Below are 23,412 nucleotides of genomic sequence, written 5' to 3' on the forward strand. Positions count from 1 at the left end.
TTGGCCCATATCCCTCTAAAGCCTTGCTGTTCATATACCCATCCAGATGCCTTTTAAATGTTGTAATTGTCTCTGCCTCCACCACTTCCTCTGGCAGCTCATTCCATACACGCACCACCGTGTGTGAAAAAGTTGCCCTTTCAGTCCCTTTTAAATCTTTCCTTTCTCACCTTAAACCAATGCCCTCTAGTTTTGAACTAGCCTACTCTGGGGGACAAAAGACCTTGACTATTCACCCTATGGCGTGCCCCTTCATGATTTTAAAACCTCCATACGGTCACCCCTCATTCCTAAGGAGTATTCTTGTGTTAAACTACTGAGTCTTAAGTAGGGGTACCATAACAATTTATTTTCAAGAAAAAAAACTGATCAAATTTAAATTCCGGCGTGACTAATAACCATCCAATCATGTACTTAGTATATACTTAATTTATACAGTTAACACCTCGGGCCCTCGCTGTACATTGAGGATGCTATGTGAATGCAAGTTGTTGTTGTCGTTGTCGAAAAGGTTTGTGCCACGGTGTTGGTTTTTTTTTGTTTGTTTGTTTGGAGGTGGAAATCTGGTGATGCGTGCAGCCAGGAATGTCGTGCACCTTCGCTGAGCTGACCAGGCGGTTCTGTACACCACAGACAGGGAGTGGCAGATTGTATTCATTCAAAGTTGTGCACAGAACAAAGTCTGACGTCAAGAAATAAAGAACTCGGTCTGGAAGCTGCTTCGCTTCCATCAGTCTTTCCCCCCCCTCCCTCCAACTGCCCCGAAGCACCTAGTCTGTTCCCAAATGTTTTATCCTGGTGTCGCTTGGACAAGATTTCAGAATAGCCGGCAGTGGGCAATGAGGAGAGAGAGAGAGAGCCGTGATCGTTGGACGATGACCGAGTTGGTAGCCAGTATGTAAAAATTGCACTTCCTCTCTGGGAAGAGACGTTTAGAAACTTTAATGTGTGTGCGTGTGAACTTTTTAATGTCTTCATCACCCAGCCTCCCCTCCCCATTCTCACGTTCCCCTGAAGGTGCGTTTCAGATTTCTTTCACTTGTCAACGTGTGGCACTCTGGGGTAGTAGAGCCTTTTCAAAGGGGGGGTGGGGGGTTCCCTCTCTTCCACCCCCCCCCCCCTTAATGTTCTCAAGCGGCTTTTGCATTTTAACGCATCACTTGTAAAGCTGGTCGCGGCGGTGGGCTGTGTGCAGGAGTTGTGTAGGGTCAGTCGCTGCGGATGCTCCTGGGGCTGGGAGGACATCCTGCCCTCTGACTCCTGGTCACGGTACACTTGGTGGTGGGGGTCTGCTGGGAAGCCAGCGCTGTTGTTGTGGTGTGACGGGTACTGGAATTGTTCTGTTCCTGGGGCTGGGAGGACATCCTGCCCTCTGACTCCTGGTCACGGTACACTTGGTGGTGGGGGTCTGCTGGGAAGCCAGCGCTGTTGTTGTGGTGTGACGGGTACTGGAATTGTTCTGTTCCTGGGGCTGGGAGAACATCCTGCCCTCTGACTCCTGGTCACGGTACACTTGGTGGTGGGGGTCTGCTGGGAAGCCAGCGCTGTTGTTGTGGTGTGACGGGTACTGGAATTGTTCTGTTCTCTGCTGCCTCGCCCCCAGAATGTGCGCTGGATCTCCCTGGCAGGGATTGTGTGTGCTGGAGTGACTGGATGCCCCAGTTTGGCCTGTGGCTGCACTGGGGTCTGTCAGGGTGTCTCTGTCTGCAACTCCTGTTCCCCTGCTAACAAGAGAAGCAAAGAAAAATGTCAGGAGCAGTTCTGCACAGACTAACTAATTTCCACGAACGACCATTGTAGCACAGTCTGGGTGGCAGTGGCCCTGCCCAAAGGATGAGTTGGCAGCATTTGAAAGAAAAGCTTACATTGATATAGTACTTTTCAGGCTCCATAAAGCACTTTACAGTGCACACAGACGCACACAAAATTACGTTTAAATGCAGGCAGGTAGACAGCACTTATTTTTCTTTTTAAGGTGGTGTTAGTCCAGAAATATTAGCCTGGACACTGAGAAGATGTTTTTTTTTTAATTATTGCCCCATGGGATCCTTTTACATCCACTTGGGAAGGCAGACTGGGCCTGCATTGGAATCAGGAATTGTAAGTGCTCACCGCCGAGAACTCCTTCTTGGCCCATGCCCATGGAGCGAAAGTTCTTGTCCATCGTGTAGGATTTCCCAGTGGTTTCTGGTTTGGCTCTGGTTTCTCCTTCAGTGAAAGGGTGTGTGTGAATTGATGTTGAAATAGACACAGTGAAACAGACCAAAACCAAAGTCAGGAGAGTGAAATTGAGGGTGATCAGATTAGCCACAGTCTCACTGAATGGCGCAGCAGACTCGATGGGCCAAATGGCCTCCTCCTGCCAGTACACCTTATGGATTCCTCCATAAGGTGCTCTCCAGCTGCTTGTTCAACAACACTTGGTGTGCTTTTTCCCAGCTGCCCACTTTTTAATAAGTTTGTCCCAGCTCTGTACGTAGTGACTGCTATTGTGGAACCAGGTTCAGATAACGTAAGACAGCAGTCTGATTGAGATCTTCATCCTTTGAAAGGAGGCTCTTGCCAACCCCCTTTTTACGTGGGGCCATTTGAGGTAATCTAACACCTGTGATCGTTTAACAGAAGCAGGTTCTGGGGGTTAGCAATTTGCCAGATGGTAGCTTAATTTCGTTCAAGTTCCAGCATCAGTTTCAGATCCTCCTTTCTCTCCTAAACCTCCTGTCCCTGAGATGTAATTAGATATGCAACATGTTTCTATTTCCCTGGAAACCAGCCCAATTGAACATAAAAAGCTTTGCTGTCCATGTGTGGTTTCTGTTTCCTATTCTGTCTTTTCTCACATACTCTCTTGCTTTTAATCTGCAGCTCTGATTCTCATTTGGATGTGTTTTTTGGTTCTGCCTCTCGGGTGTGAATTTGATTCCCTGTGCAGCTGGGTGTTTTGCTTGGTTTGTTTTTAGTTCTGGGTGCGTGCATACAAGTGTACCTGGGTGTATGTGTGTATATACTGGTTGTTTCTGTGCGTACGGGTGCGTTGCTTGTGTCTTTGGTTTCCGTGTCACTGTTGAGTACCTCAGGTTCTGAGCTTTGAGTGTTTCTGCATGGGCACCCGACTATGTTTTTGGTTTTGTGTTTGTGTACACGTGTGAATGTAGAATGTGTTTTTTGGTTTGCTCTTTAGGTGTGTGTCACTGGTTTTGCTTTAGTTTGTTTCAAGCCTCTGTGCATACCTGGATTTGTTTTAGGCTTTTTGTTTGGTGTGGAGCTGTGTCACTGGTTTAAAGTGTTTTTCTGGGTATATTTTGAGGAGGTGTGTATGTTTTTGTATGTTGTGTTGTTGGTTTTGTGTCCATATCCTGTATCCAGCTCTCGCACGCTGTTTTAACTACTTTAATGTATCAGACATAGATTGTAACCAGATACTGCCACTGAGAATTTTACTAACAGAACTAGAGATTCACTGCAGCAAACCACTAACTCTCTCATGCTTTGGGTTTATTTTTTTTTCATTTGCTTGGTATATTCTTTAGGTGTAGCATTGTTTAAAGCTATGAACGAAATATGGATTTGCGCTTTTAAAGTCCTTTTCAGATCCTCGGATCTTCTCTTGGCTAATCAAGCATTTGAAATGTGTCCAATGTTGGAAATGTGTCAGCTCCATTGTGCAGAGCAAGTACCCATGAACAGCAGTGATGATCACTAATCTCTTTTAGTGATGCTGATTAAGGTATAACTAGGAAACTTGCGAGTTCACAGTGTGTGGTGGTATCTCCTAACTCCACAACAGGAGACTGATAGTGCTTTTGTTTAACTTCTCATCCATAAGGTGGTATCTCTGACACCACCTACGCCTTTGGTACTGCACTGGAGTGTCCGCTTAGTTTACGTGCACCTCTCTGTGAAGCTGTCCTCAAACTAATGATGATCTGACTCTTGGGACGAAAGTGTTAGCCCAGAGTCACAGCAGGCACCGTGTGATCCAAGTTGTCAAACAGAGAGCCCTTCACTGACTTGTTAAACTGATCTTCTCGTCTTAGATAGATGGGGAAAATGACATCTCCCCACCATAGATCAGGTGATGAACCCAACATGATCATTTATTGATCCTTTGGAAGGTAAAATGGTCACGATTTTACTTAGTTGGCTAGATGAGTTCAATTCCCTTTCCCATATCCAACTGATACAGCCTGCCTCCCCACCTTGCCCCTGAAAGCAAAGAGTTTGACAAACCAACACAGACATTGGGGTTCACTAGTTGAGGATGGGGATAATTGAAAAGAGTCCCTCCTCCTAGTGAGTTGTTTATTTTGTCCAGCACCATTTATTACTGGATGTAGCAAGACTACATAGTGTAGATCTGATCCAGTGACATGGAATCATTTAGCTTGGCTTGTGTCCTTGGTATGCAAACACAGGGGAATCTCAATTATTCAAACAACACGGATGGGGAGTATTTTGTTTGCAAAATCAAATGTTAGGATAATTAAGGTTCCTCTGCAGACTGCTGTTATACTTTCTCCAGGTTAATACATTTTATCTTTAGGTTATATCCTAGTGCTGCTTCTGGTGAAACTTCACTAATTCCCCGGCTTGATGGTAATGTTAATGTGGGGGATTTACCAGGCTATGGGCTTACAGATTGTGGTTGAAGACAGCTCTGCTGACTGCGATTGTCTCGCTGTGTCTCGTGGATGACCAGGCTTGAGTTGCTAGATCTAGTTAAAATCTAACCTGCTCAGCATGGTTGCCACGTAACACATTGCAATATGTTTGAAATGTGAGTTCATCGCCTCCAGGACTGTGCCCCGGTCACTCCTGACAACACTGCCATGTGACAGATGCAGCTGAATCTTGTTGGTTTCTTCGCCACCTTCTGCATACCTAGTCTAGCATATATTTTGTTTACAACTCCGCCAGCTTGGAGAGTCAGTAGTGGTACTACCAAGCCATTCTTGGTGATGGACATTGAAGTCCCTACATGGATATACCTTTGTCTTTGCTCTCCTTCCTCCAAGTTGTGTTCAACATGAAGGAAACTTCTTTTATCAATGAGGGAAGGGGATAAGAAAATCAGCAAGGTGTTTAAATGTTCATATTGGACCTGAGACTTTGAGATCCAGAATTAATGTTGAGGACTATCAGGTGTCTCCCTCCTGATCATCTATCGCTCTACTGCCAGCTTGGGATTGGTTTTGCCTGGGACAGTGTCTTGTAAGATACAATTCCATGCATGTGACTAGGCTGTTGCTTGACAGCCTTCCGAATTTTGACACAAACCCCCCCCCCCCCAGGATCATGACGGTTAGGTTTACTGATGTTGTTTCCTGACTCTGCCTTCTACCTGTAATTGGAACTGCTCGACTAGTGGTGTAGTGAGATATAGAACACAAGTTTTTGATAGTATTTCCAGAATGTTGAGGGGAAAACAACCAGTTTCATTCCTTTTATCAGACTTTGCATGGTCAGATACAACTGAGGGACATGTTAGGCTATTTCAGAGGATGATCAATAATCATTCACAATGTTTTTTGGCCTGGACTCACATGTAGCCCAATAGCGGGATTCAGATACAGAATGGAAACAGACCCTTTGATCCAACTCATCTATGCCGACCGAGTTTCTCAAAGTAAACTAGTCCCACTTGCCTGTGTTTTGCCCATATCACTTGGTAGGAAGGCTACAGAAGGATACAGACAAGTTGAGTGGGCAGAATCTTGGAAGATGTTGTGTATATGATTATAAATACTGCAAATGTTTTCATTGGAAGAGAGTGTTAAACTGGGTCCCTTGATTATCTGTCCAACGACAAAACTATTGCCACTGCCTGTCTCTCTTGGACATGTTTACGGCAGGTATAAATGGCAAAATTCCGAATAGCTACATTCCGAAAGCAAGTCGAGGAAATGAGGGAAAAACGAAGAAAAGTAAGACATAAACCAGTTAATAAACACAATAAAAATGGGAGTGGAGGATGCAATCTAAACTTGATGAATGCAGTGTTGAGTCCGTGGGTCTGTGAATTCAATGTTCTGACAATGCAACTGAGCCTAGATGGAAAGGGCAGAATGGGAGCAAGGTGGAACGTTGAAATAAGTGACAGGTAGCTCAGGGTCCCACTTACAGACTGAACAGAAGAGTTATCCAGTGAAGCAATTACCCAGTCTGAATTAATAAGACCATAAAAATTAGGAGCAGTGGTAGGCCATTTGGCTTATCAAGTCTGATACAATATTCGATAGCATTAGCTGTTCTGATCATTCTCAACCTCACTTTGCTGCCTTATCCCTATAACTCTTGATTCCCTTACCGATTAAAAATCTGTATCTCAATTTTGGTCCCTCCAATCTAGAGACTACATGAGCAATGGATACAGTATACACTTGGAAGGTGTGTTTGGAGTCTCTTCAGGGAGTGGGTGAACAAGCAGGTATTTGCATAGAAAGGTGTCGTAGGAAAGGGTGTGTTAAGGGTGTCCAGCAATAAAAATGGTGTCCGAGAGGCAGAGTCTGCAGAGAATTTCTTCATTTCTCTTCCCTGAAGTTCTAGTATTTTATATCTAATAAGTAATGCTGCAGGAATCATGTTGTGCCTACTTTCAGAGCTGTTTGAGTTTTTTTGGAATGAAAGCAAGGGAAACAGCTGGCTAGTCCCCGGTTGAATGAGAGAGGGTTCAGAAATGATGTAGAACAGCTGTGATCAGTGAGGCCTGTCACCCTTGGAGGCCCCATTAAAGGGCAGCACTCGCACTTCAACCATGTTTTCTTGAGAGGATTCACTGAAATGATCCTTAGAGGGAGTCAGACATCAGTGCTCCTAACATCTAGCAGAGGTTGTGCGGAAACCTCCAACGTCTGACTGGGTGAGAGGATATTCTGGGCTGGCAGGTTCTGTTTCAAGTCCAGATCAGCGGTGGGTTTGGCAGCCAAGTGGCGTCGAATAGGGTCCAACAATGGGTAGAGTCCAATGTAAGTATCGAAGGATAGGGTGAGAGAGACATGAGTAGAGTATTGGTGGGTAAGGGAGGATAGAGGAGAACGAGGGGGATAAAGAAGGAAGCTTTGGTGATTGTTGCTGCCTAATATCTTAGCAAGCTTTTTTGCTGACTTTCTGACTTGCATTCAGCTGTTTCTGTATCTGATCTAACCATCCATGTAAAATGGGTCAAAATGAGCCCACTTCCACTCCTATATTGTCAGAGATAAAAATGTAGAAGGGGAAGATGGAAAGGAGGGATGAGTGTGTGTGGATGGGTGGTGGAGGGTGTTAATCCTGGAGCTTAATTTAATACCATGGGAATCAAAGATGAGGCAGAGGAAGTGTTATTTGCAGAAATTGTTTCTGTATATTTACTGACAGTCTCCAGATTTCTTTCTGTACTCCCCCGGTCCTTGTGTACACACTGTTCCCTGAATTACGTAATATTTGGATGCCATCTCTTTGTTAGTTTTAATTTGTTGCCGTGCTGTTGGAAGCAGGGCTGCCTTGTAAATATAATTATCAGAACCAACAGATACAGGCTTATTGTCATTCAGGGAAGTAACTAATTACATGAATTAGTGCCTGGGTGTGATATTGGCATATGCGAACTTCCTCATCTATTAACTCAGTCACACAATGTACTCTGAGATTGGGGTGTCCTCATTAACCCTTTATAAACCATTCTCTTATTTTGCTTGTTCCTATTAACCCCAAAGCTGCTGCTCTTCAACCGGGAGCCTATCTATCCATTTTTAACCCTGTCGCCACCATTTATCTTTAACTGTAGCATGCTCCGTATGAACTGTCTTTTACTCTTGCACACTGACTGCAACTTAGTCCAGGCAGTTCGTCTGTTTGATTCCTGTTGGGACAAATTAACCCTGTGACTGGGTTTGCTCCTGTTTACATTGTATGAGAGTTCCTTCAGTAATGGTGGTATATCATATTGGCATCCCGGGTTTGACACAGAGTAAAGTTCCCACTTTCGTTGTTCCATCAAACTCTCTTGGACTAGATGTAACTCAGGTTAGCTATGTAGTGAAAATATCCCACCAAACACCTTCAGATCATGAATAACTTGGGTTAGTACAACTCCTTTTACGCTTGTCCCATCAAAAACTAGGAAAAGCGTAAAGCTCCCTCTGAGCTGTTCCATCCAAACAAACTCCGAGCATGTACAGTGCAGATTAGTCCTGGGCATTACCACAGAGCCACATGAAAAGGAGGAGGGCACTTCAGCTCTGAAAGCTACCCTACCATTCGGTTAGATCACAGCCGACCTGCATCCCAACAACTATCTGCCTATGCAGCCTTGAGAATTCCTGCCGTTTATTACACTGAATGGAGTCTCTAACTTCAAGTAATGCTCACACTATTAATGGGATCTTGCCTAGGGCACGCTAACCTGTATGCCTTACTCTGTCCGGGTTTTCTTTCATTTAATGATCTGCCTGTACTGCTCACAAACAAAGCTTTTCACTGTGCTTAGGTACATGTGACAATAAATCAAATCAATCCATTTATGACATAGAATCCAGAATGTTTGTGAGGGAAAGGGAGTTAAAGATTTCCACTATCCTTTGTAAAAGTTTTTCCCATTTTCCTTATGGCTAAGCTACAAGTTTTAAAAATAACAATACTCCCCCAGCCCGGCCATTGCATTTTTTTGGGAGTAACAATGCCCAGTATTTCACAATGTGCTCTCTACAACTGGAACATAGCTTCTGTTCCTTCCCTTGTATTCTCATTCCCTATTTCAGATAAAGGATAATGTTCTGTGTTCGCATTTTGGATTACTTTGTACTAGCTATATACTAGCGTGCAGTAATCTTTGTGTACGGATATTTAAATTCCCTTTGCATCTCTACAGTGTCGCGTCCCTTGGCACTAAGAAAATTGTATTCCAGCCAAATTGGACAATCACCCACTTCTCTCACTTTGAACATGAAATTGTGGTTCATATAAACATGTAATTGTGTCAAAAAAGTGCCCACGAAGCATCTTTTGACATTTCATTATTTAAAAGGCATGATATAAATATAAATTGTTATAGTTGCGTCAGTAACTAAAGGGCACACTTGAAACCAGTGCCAACATGTCCAAAACTCTAACCCTCTATTGCTAGTAACATGCTGGTAAATCTCTTCTGAATCCTGCACAACCTCAAAGCACCAAGCAATGAAGGTAAGCATGCTAAACACCACCTTCACCGTCTACTGGTGACGGAAATTTCAAAGATTGATATACCTAAATCCTCCCGAGGTCTGTTTGACAACACTACCCAGTGTTGCTACTATTAACTTGTATAAGACCTGCCCTTGTTTGTTCTCCTGAAAAGTAGCTTTTAGGTTGAAGTAATGAGGAAAGTGCAGCAGGTAGATTGTGGTCAGCACTCCATAAATGTCAGTGTGCATCTAACTCTGAAAAGTCAACATGCGAGTCTCTCTCTCTTATACATATCATAGAGATGTACAGCACGGAAACAGACACTTCGGTCCAACCAGTCCATGCCGACCAGATATCTCAACCCAATCTAGTCCCACCTGCCAGCACCTGGCCCATGTCCCTCCAAACCCTTCCTATTCATATACCCATCCAAATGCCTTTTAAATGTTGTAATGGCAGCTCATTCCATACACGTACCACCCTCTGTGTGAAAACGTTGCACCATAATTCTGGACTCCCCCACCCCATATTTTGCATATTTTTCCTATCCACGCCCCTCATAATTTTGTAAACCTCTATAAGGTCACCCCTCAGCCTCCAACATTCCAGGGAAAACAGCCCCAGCCTGTTCAACCTCTCCCTATAGCTCAAGTCCTCCAACCCATGGCAACATCCTTGTAAATCTTTTCTGATCCCTTTCAAGTTTCACAACATCTCTCCAATAGGAAGACCAGAATTGCACACAATATTCCAAGTGGCCTAACTAATGTCCTATACAGCCACAACATGACCTCCCAACTCCTGTACTCAATAGTCTGACCAATAAAGGAAAGCATACCAAACGCTGCCTTCACTATCTATCTACCTGCGACTCCACTTTCAAGGAGCTATGAACCTGCACTTCAAGGTCTCTTTGTTCAGCAACACTCCCTAGCACCTTACCATTAAGTGTATAAGTCCTGCTAAGATTTGCTTTCCCAAAATGCAGCACCTCGCATTTATCTGAATTAAACTCCATCTGCCACTTCTCAGCCCATTGGCCCATGTGGTCCAGATCCTGTTGTAATTTGAGGTAACTAACTAACTAGAGGGTGTAACTTTCTCAAACTTCAACAGGTTCACGTGATATTAGATTCCCTACAGTGTGGAAAGTGGGCCTTCAGCCCAACCAGTCCACACTGACTCTCCGAAGAGTAACCCACCCAGACCCATTTCCCTCACTAATGCACCTAAGACTACTGGTAATTTAGCATGGCCATTCCACCCTAACGTGTACATCTTTGGACTGTGGGAGGAAACCGGAGCACCCGGAGGAAACCCACGCAGAGAATGTGCAAACTCCACACAGACAGGCTGGAATCGAACCTGGGTCCCTGGCGCTAACCACAGAGCCAACGTGTGTGTCCCACTCTGCCATTCCCCACCATGCTTGAAACCCGTTGAGTGTGTGGCGCTGGAAAAGCACAGCAGGTCAGGCAGCATCCGAGAAGCAGGGAAACATAAATTCCCAAATCAGGAAAGCCCTCGAGCCTTCAGCACCTTCTCCTCCGTGTTTGAAACCTGGTTAAACTCCCAGCGTTGATTTTGGTGGTGGTTGTTGTTATAGCTGCTCCACTTGCTTTTGGAATGTAGTTATTCGGGATTTTGCAAACTTACGTCTGCCTTTTTTTTTGTTTTCTCCTCTTTCTTTCTTTCTTTCGTGTACCTTCCACCCTTCCCCTTTCGTTGCAGGTTGATGGAGTTGCACTGACCCAGCCGCTGTTGGTGGAGGTGGAAGAGGAGCAAAGCTGGAAAAGTGTGCGTGTGTGCGGGTGTGTGCAAGGGGGGGGGATAGAGAGACATGCTGCGGCGGACCAACGTCATCGTCTGGGGTGTGCTGCTGTTCGTCGGCTGGAACCTGCTGCTGCTGTTCTTCCTGCTGGGCCGGCCGCCGTCTGGAGGAGCTGCTGCAGGAGGTGGTGGTGGTGCTGCTGCTGCAGGAGGAGGCGGAGGGGAGGACACCGACCCGGAGCAGCTGACCCGCGACGTGGTGCGGGTGGCCGAGGAGGTGGAGGCCGAGCTGGAGAACCAGAAGCGGCTGCTGCAGCAGATCCAGCGGCACCGCCAGGGGCTCTGGCGGCTCAAAGCTGACGGCGCAGGCGCCGCCCCGCCTCCTTCTCCTCCTCCCCCTCCCTCCTCCGTCGTCATCCCGGAAGCGCAGGAGGTGCTGCCGGTGCTGGTGATTGGCTGCGACCGGCCCAGCATCCGGCGGTGCCTGGACAAGCTGCTGCAGTACCGCCCCTCCAAGGAGCTCTACCCGGTGCTGGTGAGCCAGGACTGCGGCCACGAGGAGACGTCGCGCGTCATCGCGTCGTACGGCGACCAGCTGGTGCACCTGCGGCAGCCGGACCTGTCCGAGCCGCGCGTGCCGCCCGAGCACCGCAAGTTCCGCGGCTACTACAAGATCTCGCGGCACTACCGCTGGGCGCTCAACCAGGTGTTCCGCGCGCTGCGCTACCGCGCCGCCGTGGTGCTCGAGGACGACCTGGAGGTGGCGCCCGACTTCTTCGAGTACTTCCGCGCGCTGCTGCCGCTGCTGCGCCGCGACCCGAGCCTGTGGTGCGCGTCCGCGTGGCACGACAACGGCAAGGAGCAGATGGTGGAGGCGGCGCGCGCCGACGCGCTGCACCGCACCGACTTCTTCCCGGGCCTCGGCTGGATGCTGCTGAGCGACACCTGGGAGGAGCTCGAGCCGCGCTGGCCCGCCGCCTTCTGGGACGACTGGATGCGCGGGCCGGCGCAGCGGCGCGGCCGCGCGTGCGTGCGGCCCGAGGTCTCGCGCACGGTGACCTTCGGGCGGCGCGGGGTCAGCAACGGCCAGTTCTTCGACCAGCACCTGCGCTTCATCAAGCTGAGCGAGCGCTTCGTGCCGTTCGCCCGCCTCGACCTGTCCTACCTCGCGCGGGAGGCGTACGACCCGGCGTTCGCGCGGCGGGTGTACGGCGCGCCCGCCGTGCGCCTCGAGGAGCTGCAGCGCGGCGAGCGGCCCGAGCTGCGGCGGGTGCGCGTGCAGTACACCTCCCGCGACACCTTCAAGGCCTTCGCCAAGGCGCTCGGCGTCATGGACGACCTCAAGTCGGGCGTGCCGCGCGCCGGCTACCGCGGCGTCGTCAGCGTCATGTACCGCGGCCGCCGCGTCTACCTGGCGCCGCCCGAGGACTGGAGCGGCTACGACCCCACGTGGAGCTAGCGGCACCGCCCCCAGCCCCGCACCGCCCCCAGCCCCGCCCACTCCGTCACCGCCCTCCGGCCCCGCCCACTCCGTCACTCAGACTAATGTACACACACACGGCATCGCACACACCACCCCCATCACTCCCCCTCCCTCCCTCCTCCCCATCCCCCTCCCTCCCCCCATCCCCCTCCATCCCTCACTCCTCCCCATCCCCCTCACTCCTCCCCATCCCCCTCACTCCTCCCCATCCCCCTCACTCCTCCCCATCCCCCTCACTCCTCCCCATCCCCCTCACTCCTCCCCATCCCCCTCCCTCCCTCTCCTCCCCCCTCCCTCCCTCTCCTCCCCCCTCCCTCCCTCTCCTCCCCCCTCCCTCCCTCTCCTCCCCCCTCCCTCCCACTCCTCCCCATCCCCCTCACTCCTCCCCATCCCCCTCACTCCTCCCCATCCCCCTCACTCCTCCCCATCCCCCTCACTCCTCCCCATCCCCCTCACTCCTCCCCATCCCCCTCACTCCTCCCCATCCCCCTCACTCCTCCCCATCCCCCTCACTCCTCCCCATCCCCCTCACTCCTCCCCATCCCCCTCACTCCTCCCCATCCCCCTCACTCCTCCCCATCCCCCTCACTCCTCCCCATCCCCCCCACTCCTCCCCATTCCCCTCCTTCCTCCCCATCCCCCTCCATCCCCCTCTCCCCCTTCCCTCTCTCCCCAGCCCCCTTCCCACTCTCCCCCATCCCCTCCCTTCTCTCCCCATCCCCTCCACCCATCTTCCCCTCCCTCCCCTATCTCAATCTCCCTCTCCACTCTCCCCTCTTCTCCCATCTCTCCACCCTCTCCTCCTGTCTTTTTCTCTCTATCTTTATCCTTCTCTCTCCTCCCCTCTCCCCCCACATCTCCCTCTTTCCTCCCTTCTCTCACCCTCTCTATCTCCCCCTTCCTCTCTACTCCTCCCCCCAGAGAGCTGTCAAAGCTGGAGCTGTCGGGGTGGTGGTGTGGTGTTTCAAACCTGGGAGGTCAGACTGATGACTGGCTGAGGTGAAAGGGTTAATCTAAATGCCCTTGATTCAGTAGTGTAGGGGAGGTTTGCAAATTTGGGAGGTTAGACTGCTGACTTGTGTGATTTGAACTGCGCTTGCCCTTTGTTGATTTGATATGATGTGGGTTCTTTTTTTCAAATTTGGGAGATTTGACTGGTGGGTTTGAACTAGTGTCAATCTGCCCATTTCTTGATTTGGTGGGGAAGGGAAGGTTTCCCAGTTTTGGAGATTGCACTGCTGACTCGGGGTTGGAACTAGTGTTAGTCTTCCCCCTTCTTGATTTGGTGGGTTTGGGGTTTCAAATTTGGGAGATTAGATTGCTGACTGGGGCGAAGTGGAGTGGGTTAGAACTAGTTGTAAGGCTGCCTACTTTCTTGATTCGGTAGGGTGGGTAAGGTTTTCAGATTTGGGAGATTAGATTGCTGACTGGGGTGACAGGAGCTAAAACCAGTCGTAAATCTGTCCTGTTCTTGATTTAGTTGGGTGGTTTTCCAATTTGGGAGACTAGACTATTGACTATGGGACTAGAATTAGCATCAATCTGCCCCTTCTCGATATTGATTCCAGTGCCTGGGGGAAGGAGTCTGACAGGGATGACTTTGGACCAATCTCCTGAAGCAGCGGGAGAGGGAAGGCGGGGTGGGCTATTTCCCAGAGACCGACAAATAAAAGCTGAGGGCCTTACACGTTGAAAATGGCCTTTGGGTTTGGGGGTCAGTGGTTGATTCACCTAGTTAGGGGCTACCTTGATCTGATTGACTTGACTACTGTGGATTTGAAGAGTCGTCACTGTCCCCTGTCCTGTCCTGAATTAACCCCTGCTCACTCTGTCCTTGTCTCTCTCTCCCTCAAAACCTGGTGTTAATTTGGAGTAAGAACCACATCAAATTAAGTTTGAACTCCATACGTTCTGTTATATTAACGTGGCACAGGGATGGTCAATAGTGTCATTTCATTTGTATGCTCAGAATCTACGAAGGTGGAACAAATTTCAATAAAGGGGAGAGGAAGGGTGTTTGAATACATTGGTAGTGGGCTGTTGTCCTGGTGCAGAGAGGGACTCCACCTGATTTTTCTTCCATTTATTTCCCTCTCTGTGTTTTTGCTGTCCAACTCAGCCCAGGCCCAACCCAGGCAAAGTTCAATCTGGTGGGGAGGGGAGAAAAGGGAGGAAAGACTAAAATGTACCTACTCCCAAGCTCAAGGAGGATGCTGAGGACAGCAGTGCATTTTAACTTAACCTCTCTTCCTTCTATGCCTCACCCCACCCAGCTAAATCAAAGCCTGAAGTCCTTGTCACTGACATCCGTACATGCGGTTCATCCCTCACCCTTTATGGTCAGTTCACCTCTCCAAGACAGAAACAGTCTTTCAACAGGATGTTTAAGGAAAGACACACTAGATATTAGCAGGAGCCAATATTTTACCAGTTGGGATGTTTTGGGGCAGTTGAGCACCTGGTTGGCAAATCATCGGGCAGTGCTTTTGCATAATGTGACACCCGTTGAATGTGAATGACATGCAAAATTCAGACAGCTGCCCAGAGTCCTGTGCTTGGGGCCTAACTGACCTCCCTAATGTGAAAGCATCCCCCTTGAGAGAATATCCTTTCACCACCCATGGGTGCTTAGAGTAATTAGCTTCATCTCGACCTCCGTATGAGTGGCAGGGTGATAAAGGGCGAATGCTACAATTTTTATTTTTATTTCACAAATTTATATATATATATATATATGAGCAGAGAGTGTGTTTTCCCCATTTACACCTTCTGTGTATTTTGAGCAATTTCTATATTTTTTTAAAAATTGCCCATTTAAAGACGGGGGTGGGGTAATATACACCTCCCCCCCCCCCCCACATATACACACACACACACACAGAAATGACTTCCATCCTTCCTTTTGACAGTCCTGGGTTGGGGCTGAGGCACAAGGGAATGGCAGCAGTTGTAAATAACTTTAAATACACATCTATATATCTTATACAGCATCTATTTCTAGACCTGGGGTGTTTGTTATATGTGACTTTTTTTTTCCCCTTGAAGCTGTGATTGACTTGCTCTGATCTCATTAAACACCAAGATGTTTGTACATTTTACAATGATCCCTCTGGACTTAAATGGAACTATTTTTCTGTGTGTTCTGCTAACCGGCAGCATGCATCAAATAAGGGAGGGAAAAGGGGGGAGAGAATCACTATATAATCACCTCCCTCACCACTTGGTATTGTGGAAAGCGAACCAAAATGATTGGGGCTTGGTTGGAGAGAAGAAGTATTTATGTGGGGGGGGGGAGTGAAGTAAAGAAGGGGTTAATCAGGATTGCACATTTGGGAATAGGAATTTATAGATGGCATATTATTGAGCCAACTTTTCTTTTAATGCACTGGGATGGGTTTTTCTTTATTAGTTGGGCACAGGTAAGATTATAAGAGATGCTACATGCCCCAGTCTGCTGGTGAGACCTCGATGATGGGTAACCAGCTGACAGTGTTGCTGCAACCATCTGCTGTGGGGAGGGTCTCCAAATTGTCCAGAATTACCATCAGAGTCTCCAACGAATTAGAGATTCATTTCCCCGTGAGTCAGCCAACCGAGAAAACCTTGCACAAGGAAAACTTTGAAACTTCTTCTTTATCTGATAAAAAAATATTGCAAATGGGCCTTTTTTGGTTGTTGTTGAGAATAGGGAAGGTGGGGGGGGGGGGGAAGCCGTGAGAAGCGGAAGATCATGGACTGGGTTCCGATCCCAAACTGACTGTGAGTGGGAGTTATGTGGGTAAAGCAGCAAGTCACACCAGTTAACGGGAGATGGGGTTATGGCCTGGAAATGTGATTATATCTCTTCCTGATCAGAAGATGGGTCATTATTGCAGTAACACTTATGGTGGTGGTGGCGGGAGTTAGTCACTCTGATTCCTGTTTTTACCCATGAAGCAGACAATCTGGAAATCTGCGGTCAAAGCAGAGGAATCCTACTCTGAAAATGATCAGGTGGAGACCGGGCTGGAAATGAGATTGTTGGCTCAAAGGTTGTTTGCCTTCGAGGTGAATAACCAAATACCAGTCCGATCTTCACCTTCTCCCTGCGATTTATTTTCAAAGGTTTGCCTTGAACACCTTGGATTTTCTTTCAAAATAAAAACTTTTGCTCTTCTAGGCAGATTAATCTCCAATTCCCGGAACCTCCGGTGTGTGTATATTGAACCAGTTGGTAATTTCGGTGTCGATCGTCCCATTTCTAAATCAAAGTTTACTGTGTCGGCCAGGACAGGATGGATGCTTTGGGACTGGGTTAGAATGGACAGGGGTGATGCTAAGGGGAGGGGAATGGGGGCTTATACTTGACTTCAACACTGGTTGGGGGGGCGGGTAAAGCAATCAGCTATCTTTTAACCCCCCACTCATTTCCCCTGCTTGTGATGTTCACTGCTGAAAAGTGCACATCAGTTGAGGGCACCCAAGGTTGAGAAATCCACACTCTCGGGTTGTGGATGCAGAAGATCCGAATGTCAAGTTGGCATGTATGGAGTCCAAATCTAAAGCAAACTCAAAGGGTGTTGCCTGGGTGAATCTTTACATTGGGACTGTCACCATATTTATGGTGGGGTGTAGTGGGAGTGGGCGGGGGGTGGGGCGGCGAGAGAGATCGAGGATGCTGAACAGCCAAAGACCAATTTGCTTAGCCAGCCCTGATCCTTATCTTCACCATGCAGCCTGGTTGCAAATTGCCTCGCAGTTTTTAAATTTTAGAATTAAAGAAACAAAAGTACACACTGTCTTTGTACAGGAAGAACTTCTTTTTAAGGGTGCTGATTTTTTTAAAAAAATCGAGGAAACAGGTCTGAGATAAATTATGTCAAAGCTCTCACTTTTCTATTGAGGTGTCAGTGGATATAACCCTGAGATTGGTAACTTTTCAACTGACACAAATGAGGGTCTGTGGGTTTACAAATTTGTTAACCTTTTGATCAGAATGAATTAAATTGTACACCTTGAAATCAAACTGCCCTCAAATCTGTTTAAAAACCAACTTGCTTAGATGTGCGATAACAGAGACTCGAACACTGTCCCAGCCTGTATAAGGGGAATTAATTCTGCAGGAGATACTGATTGGGTGTTTATTGTTGTTTTCTCTCCCCCTCTATTTTATTACTGTGACTTTTTTTTGAAAAATGAAATTAAAAAAATACTGTTCTTTGCTTTGTCCTTCCTGTAATTTTTTTTTGATTGAACAAGTCACAAGCAATCGCCATAAAGTCTTCACTCAAAACACCCTGAGAAAAAGGTGCATACATTTATATCACACAGGAAGTTACAGAAACGGGGAGCCATAAGACCATGAGAGCTTTGAGTGCAAGGATAAAAACTTCCAAAACAAAATCACAAATGGCTTGAGAAAATCAGCAGGGTCTGGCACCGTCTGTGTAGAGAAAGCATTCCAAGTTCAGTGATTGCTCTTCAGACTGGATCCGAAATGTTAACTCTGTTTCACTCTCTCTCTAAAGATGCTGCGCTAAGTCGCCCCGCTGAGTGTCTCCAGCTATTTCTGGTTTTGATTGATTTTTTTTTTGGCATCTGCAGTTCTTTGTTTAAGAGTTTCCAAAGCGTGGGGTTGCACAACACAACTGGCTGTCACAGTTTTCTGAGGCTGCTCCTGACCCTGAGTCTCCAGTTACACACCCTCCTGCAGAAATGATTGCTCCGCTGTGTCAAATCCCTGTCAATTTCAGCACGACTGAAACTCTGCCCCGAAGCACTTTTTTTCAGACCCTTTCCTTTCTTCAGCAGTGGCTGTCCAGAACTGAATGCCAAACGTTTAGCTGAGGCCAGTTCAGCGTTTTACAAAGCTTTTAACTTCCCCCATTGTACCCGATTTCTGTATTAATCTCGAGGCAAATATGCCACAGAAAGAGGCAAGTCTGCCCGCTGTTTATGGATTGTCTGAATACACTACCTGCCCAACCTAATTCTATTTATCGTCACCAGGTTTGTAAGCCTTGCAGGTTACAGGTCGTTAGATGCCAATCCAGGTTATACAGCCACAGAGATATACAGCATGGAAACAGACCCTTTGGTCCAGCCCGTCTATGCCGACCAGATATCCCAACCCAATCTAGTCCCATCTGCCAGCACGCGGCCCATATCCCTCCAAACCCTTCCTATTCATATACCCATCCAAATGCCTCTTAAATGTTGCAATTGTACCAGCCTCCACCACATCCTCTGGCAGCTCATTCCATACACGTACCACCCTCTACGTGAAAAAGCTGCCCCTTTGGTCTCTTTTATATCTTTCCCTTCTCACCCTAAACCTATGCCCTCTAGTTCTGGACTCCCCGACCCCAGGGAAAAGACTTTTGTCTATTTATCCTATCCATGCCCCTCATAATTTTGTAAACCTCTATAAGGTCACCCCTCAACTTCCAACGCTCCAGGGGAAACAGCCCCAGCCTGTTCAGCCTCTGCCTGTAGCTCAGATCCTCCAACCCTGACAACATCCTTGTAAATCTTTTCTGAACCCTTTCAAGTTTTACAACATCTTTCCAATAGGAAGAAGACCAGAATTGCATGCAATATTCCAAAAGTGGCCAATGCAATGTCCTGTACAGCCGCAACATGACCTCCCAACTCCTATACTCAATACTCTGACCAATAATAGAAAGCATACCAAACGCCTTCTTCACTATCCTATCTACCTGCGACTCCACTTTCAAGGAGCTATGAACCTGCACTCCCAGGTCTCTTTGTTCAGCAACACTCCCTAGGACCTTACCATTAAGTGTATAAGTCCTGCTAAGATTTGCTTCTCAGCCCATTGGCCCATCTGGTCAAAATCTTGTTGTAATCTGAGGTAACCCTCTTCACTGTCCACTACACCTCCAAATTTGGCATCATCTGCAAATTTACTAACTATACCTCTTATGCTCGCACCCAAATCATTTATGTAAATGACAAAAAGTAGAGGGCCCAGCACCAATCCTTGTGGCACTCCACTGGTCACAGGCCTCCAGTCAGAAAAACAACCCTCCACACCTTTGAGCCAGTTCTGTATCCAAATGGCTAGTTCTCCCATCATTCCATGAGATCTAACCTTGCTAATCAGTCTCCCATGGGGAACCTTGTCGAATGCCTTACTGAAGTCCATATAGGTCACATCTACTGCTCTGCCCTCATTAACCTTCTTTGTTACTTCTTCAAAAAACTCAATCAAGTTTGTGAGACATGATTTCCTACGCACAAAGCCATGTTGACTATCCCGAATCAATCCTTGCCTTTCCAAATACATGTACATCCTGTCCCTCAGGATTCCCTCCAACAACTTGCCCACCACTGAGGTCAGGCTCACTGGTCTATAGTTCCTTGGCTTGTCTTTACCGCCCTTCTTAAACAGTGGCACCACGTTTGCCAACCTCCAGTCTTCCGGCACCTCACCTGTGACTATTGATGATGCAAATATCTCAGAAAGAAGCCCAGCAATCACTTCTCTAGCTTCCCACAGTTGCTTTTAAATATTGCAACCCTCACTGATCTCTCAGGATCAACACTTTGCAGTTTACTTATGACCAGAAACTGAACTAGACTAGACTAGCCGTAAAATACTGTGGCTGCAAGAGCAGGTGAGTATTTAGGAATCTTTCTCAAGTAATTCCACCACCTGCAAGTCACTCCAAACCACTCAGCATCTTGAGTAGGAAAAATATCATCATTCCTTCACTGTCACTGGGTCAAACTGCTGGAACTCTCTCCCTAACAGCATTGTGGGTGTGACTACATGAAATGGACTGCAGCAGTTCAGGAAGGCAGCCCAACACCCATCTTCACAAGGAAAATTAGGAATGGCCTTAAATGCTAGCCCAGCCAGCGAGCCCTACATTCCCTGAATAAATGAAAAAAATTTGCGGTTCAATCCCTCTGCTGTATAGCCAAGCCATCTGTGGTGCCATTGCCTTCTGTCTGGCCACACTCCCCTGAGGAACCATCATTCTCACCAGCATTCAAAATGGAACACCAATTGGCATGCAGGATAGACTCTGGCAGTTCCTGCACTACCAGCTTAGTTGAACAATGAAAATTTACAGCCCAGGAACAGGCCCTTCGGCCCTCCAAGCCTGAGCCGATCCAAATCTACTGTCTAAACCTGTTGGTTAATTCCTAAGCTTCTGTATCCCTCTGTTCCCCACCTACTCATGCATCTGTCCAGATGCATCTTAAATGAATCCACCGTGCCTGCCTCTACCACCTCTGCTGGCAATGTGTTCCAAATACCCACCAGCCTCTGTGTGAAGTACTTGCTGCATGTATCCCCCTTTAACTTTCCACCTCTCACCTTGAAAGCATGACCTCTCGTTATTGAAACCTTCACCCTGGGAAAATGCTTGTCTCTATCCATCTTGTCCATACCCTTCATGATTTTGTAAACCTCAATCAGGTTCCCCCCTCAATCTCCTTTTTTCTAATGAAAACAATCCTAACCTACTCAACCTTTCTTCATAGCGAGCACCTTCCAGCCCAGCTATCTTAGGGTGCCTTGTGTTCTCCATTCCCTTGCTTCAAGTACACATCTAACCTTCAGTATGACAACTTCCCTGAAAGTGCTGTTCACATCGTTCTCTGCCTTGTGGATTCACAACAGTGTCAAGTTCCGATCCTCATCACCAACACTCATGCAACTGGAGTCACTTATTGCAGATATGTCCTTCTGGAACACATGGTGCATCCATGACTTCACATATACCACAGGGCATACACTCCACTTGGTCAAACTGACCTGTACACCAGTAACGTAAAAAAAAAAGAACTACCACAAGTCATATAGCAGAAAATCTTACCAATACTCACCAATCTGGTATTTTCCCCTCTTGGACACTGCTTCTCTGTTTAGATTACCATGACTGCCTTGCTTACTCCTCTAGATGATGTTGACTACTTGTCAGAATAACTGTGTGGGGTGACACTGTGGTTAGCACTGCTGTGAGCCCCAGGTTCAATTCCAGCCTCGGGCAACTGTGTGGAGTTTGCACATTCTCCCAGTGTCTGCGTTGGCTTCCTCCCACACTCCAAAGATGTGCAGGCCAGGTGAGTAGGCCATGCTAAATTAGGTGTAAGGTGCATTAGTCAGAGGGAAACGGGTCTGGGTGGGTTACTCTTTGGAGGGTCGGTGTTGGGCTGAAGGGAAACTAATCACCTGTCCTGGCATGCTCCTTGTACTCTGTGCACTGTTAACCAGCCTTTCCTGTCACTTGCATTAATTACTTCACTCCTTGTTTCTGAACGCCCTTTGGAATTGTATCATTCTTCCTCTCAACTTACCTCTCCATCAAGATGCATCACTCCTCTTCATTTTTGTCTGCCACGTGTTTGTGTCTATTTAGTCATGGTCCTCCTGCTTTTAATCTCATCATTGTTTACCACATTTCTAAGTCTCATACCGTCTGTCCTATATACCCAAGAACTGATACGTATCAGAAATGAGCACTGATCCCTCATGGACACTATTATATACATCCCATCAGCCTGGAAAGCAACTCTTCAGCTCTATCCTCTGCTTCTGAGTCAGTTTTGTAGTTCAGGCTGCCAAAATGTCCCCTTCATCGAACTTGATTAATATCTTATCAGTTGTCTTTGGAAAGACCGTACCAACCACACTACCCCTGTTTGGTATTTTCAGAAAAGTTCCAGGGTAGAAAAGAGACAATTCCGGAAAGATGTGCCACACAGGAGTAAGAGGCCAAAGAGAGGGTTCGTGAGCTGAGGCGAGTTCAGAAAGTGTGACCAAAATCCTTAACCCCCAGATGGAGTTTAAAGGGAATGTTGAAGTGGCCAGAGTCACAGAACTTGAAGACTTGGTGACCAGTGTGGGGAGGCAGGTCGAACACAAATAGTTGGAGGAATTGGGACAGTCCAGGTCCGCTCTAATTCAGTGAAACTGGAGAAAGTCACGGGAGGAACAAGCAACAAGGTCATGAACAAGGAAGTTTGCTTTTTCTCAAGGGATGTAGAAATCACTGGCGGTGCCAGCATTTGTCATCCATTCCCAATTGTCTTTGAACTAATTGACGTGCTAAGCCATTTCCAAGGGTAGATAAGAATCAACCATGCATTACTATGGATCTGGAGTCAAATGTAGGCAATTGCAGATGAGGATAGCAGATTTTCCTTCCCAATGGGTGTTCGGAAACCAGGCAGGTTTTTAACCACAAGTGTTGGCAATTCCACAGGCACCGTTCATGAAACTAGCTTTGTATTTGAGATATATTTGTCAAATTTAAGTTCCATCTATTATCGTTCACCGACATTCCCACAATGTGGAATTTGCAACAGGTTAGTGACTCTGTGACCAGCAACCAGCATAGGTGAGTGAACACAATTCAGCAGGTAGCAGAGTTTTAGATGAACGGGAGCCGTCCGTGAGAATGAGCAAACCCAGAGGTGATAACAATAACTTGTATTTACATGGCACCTTTATTGAAATATCCCCAGGGACTTCAGAAGGGTATCATGGGACAAAACTGACACCAAATGAGTATTAGGACAAGTGACCCAAGGGCCTGCTGAAAAATGAGGACTTTCTTTGCGGCTTATGAGAGATTTAGCAAAGGAAATCCACAGCTGAAGGCCTAGGCAACTGGAGAAACAGCCTGAGGCTCAGGATATCAAGGATACATGACAGGCCAGGATTGGGGGAATGTGGAGGATCCTCTGCAGAGCACTGTAGGAGATTACAGCGATAGGAGAAGGTGAGGTCTGTGGAGAGATTTGAAAACAAGGTGGAGAAGGGTAGAACTCTGGTATTGACAGACCAAAGCCAATGTGATCAGGGCTGTGGAATGAAGAGAGCTTAGTGGGAGCTGCACTTGGGTGGGAGAGTTTGCAATGCGTTTATGTTTATGGTTGAAGACAGGAGATCAGCCAGGGAAGAGCCATGGGATAGTCAAGACTAAAGGCAGCAAAGGTAATGGTGAGGTTTTCAGCAGCTGAGCTGATTCAGTGCTGTGTCGGGTACGTTATGGGGG

General features: G+C 47.3%; 1 protein-coding gene across 5 annotated transcripts in view; it reads left to right on the forward strand.

Moving 5' to 3' along the window:
- The window catches only part of LOC122541348 (alpha-1,3-mannosyl-glycoprotein 2-beta-N-acetylglucosaminyltransferase), a 41,597-nt gene extending 29,170 nt beyond the window's left edge, over nt 1–12,427 (forward strand). For 3 of the 5 annotated variants that reach the window (XM_087979440.1, XM_087979441.1, XM_087979442.1), the window contains one exon: nt 10,876–12,427. In XM_087979440.1, coding sequence (XP_087835566.1) covers nt 10,985–12,373 — 1,389 coding nt within the window. In that variant the 5' untranslated portion in view covers nt 10,876–10,984 and the 3' untranslated portion in view covers nt 12,374–12,427. Of the gene's footprint in view, nt 1–694; nt 895–6,564; nt 6,966–10,875 lie in introns of those variants that run through there. The other 2 variants (XM_043678038.2, XM_043678041.2) reach the window with 2 other exon arrangements.
- The last annotated feature ends 10,985 nt before the right edge of the window (nt 12,428–23,412 follow it).

Source organism: Chiloscyllium plagiosum, unplaced genomic scaffold (genome assembly GCF_037043375.1).
Source record: "Chiloscyllium plagiosum isolate Xiang-an unplaced genomic scaffold, Cpla_swu_hap1 HiC_scaffold_35, whole genome shotgun sequence".
Classification (NCBI taxonomy): Eukaryota; Metazoa; Chordata; class Chondrichthyes; order Orectolobiformes; family Hemiscylliidae; genus Chiloscyllium; species Chiloscyllium plagiosum.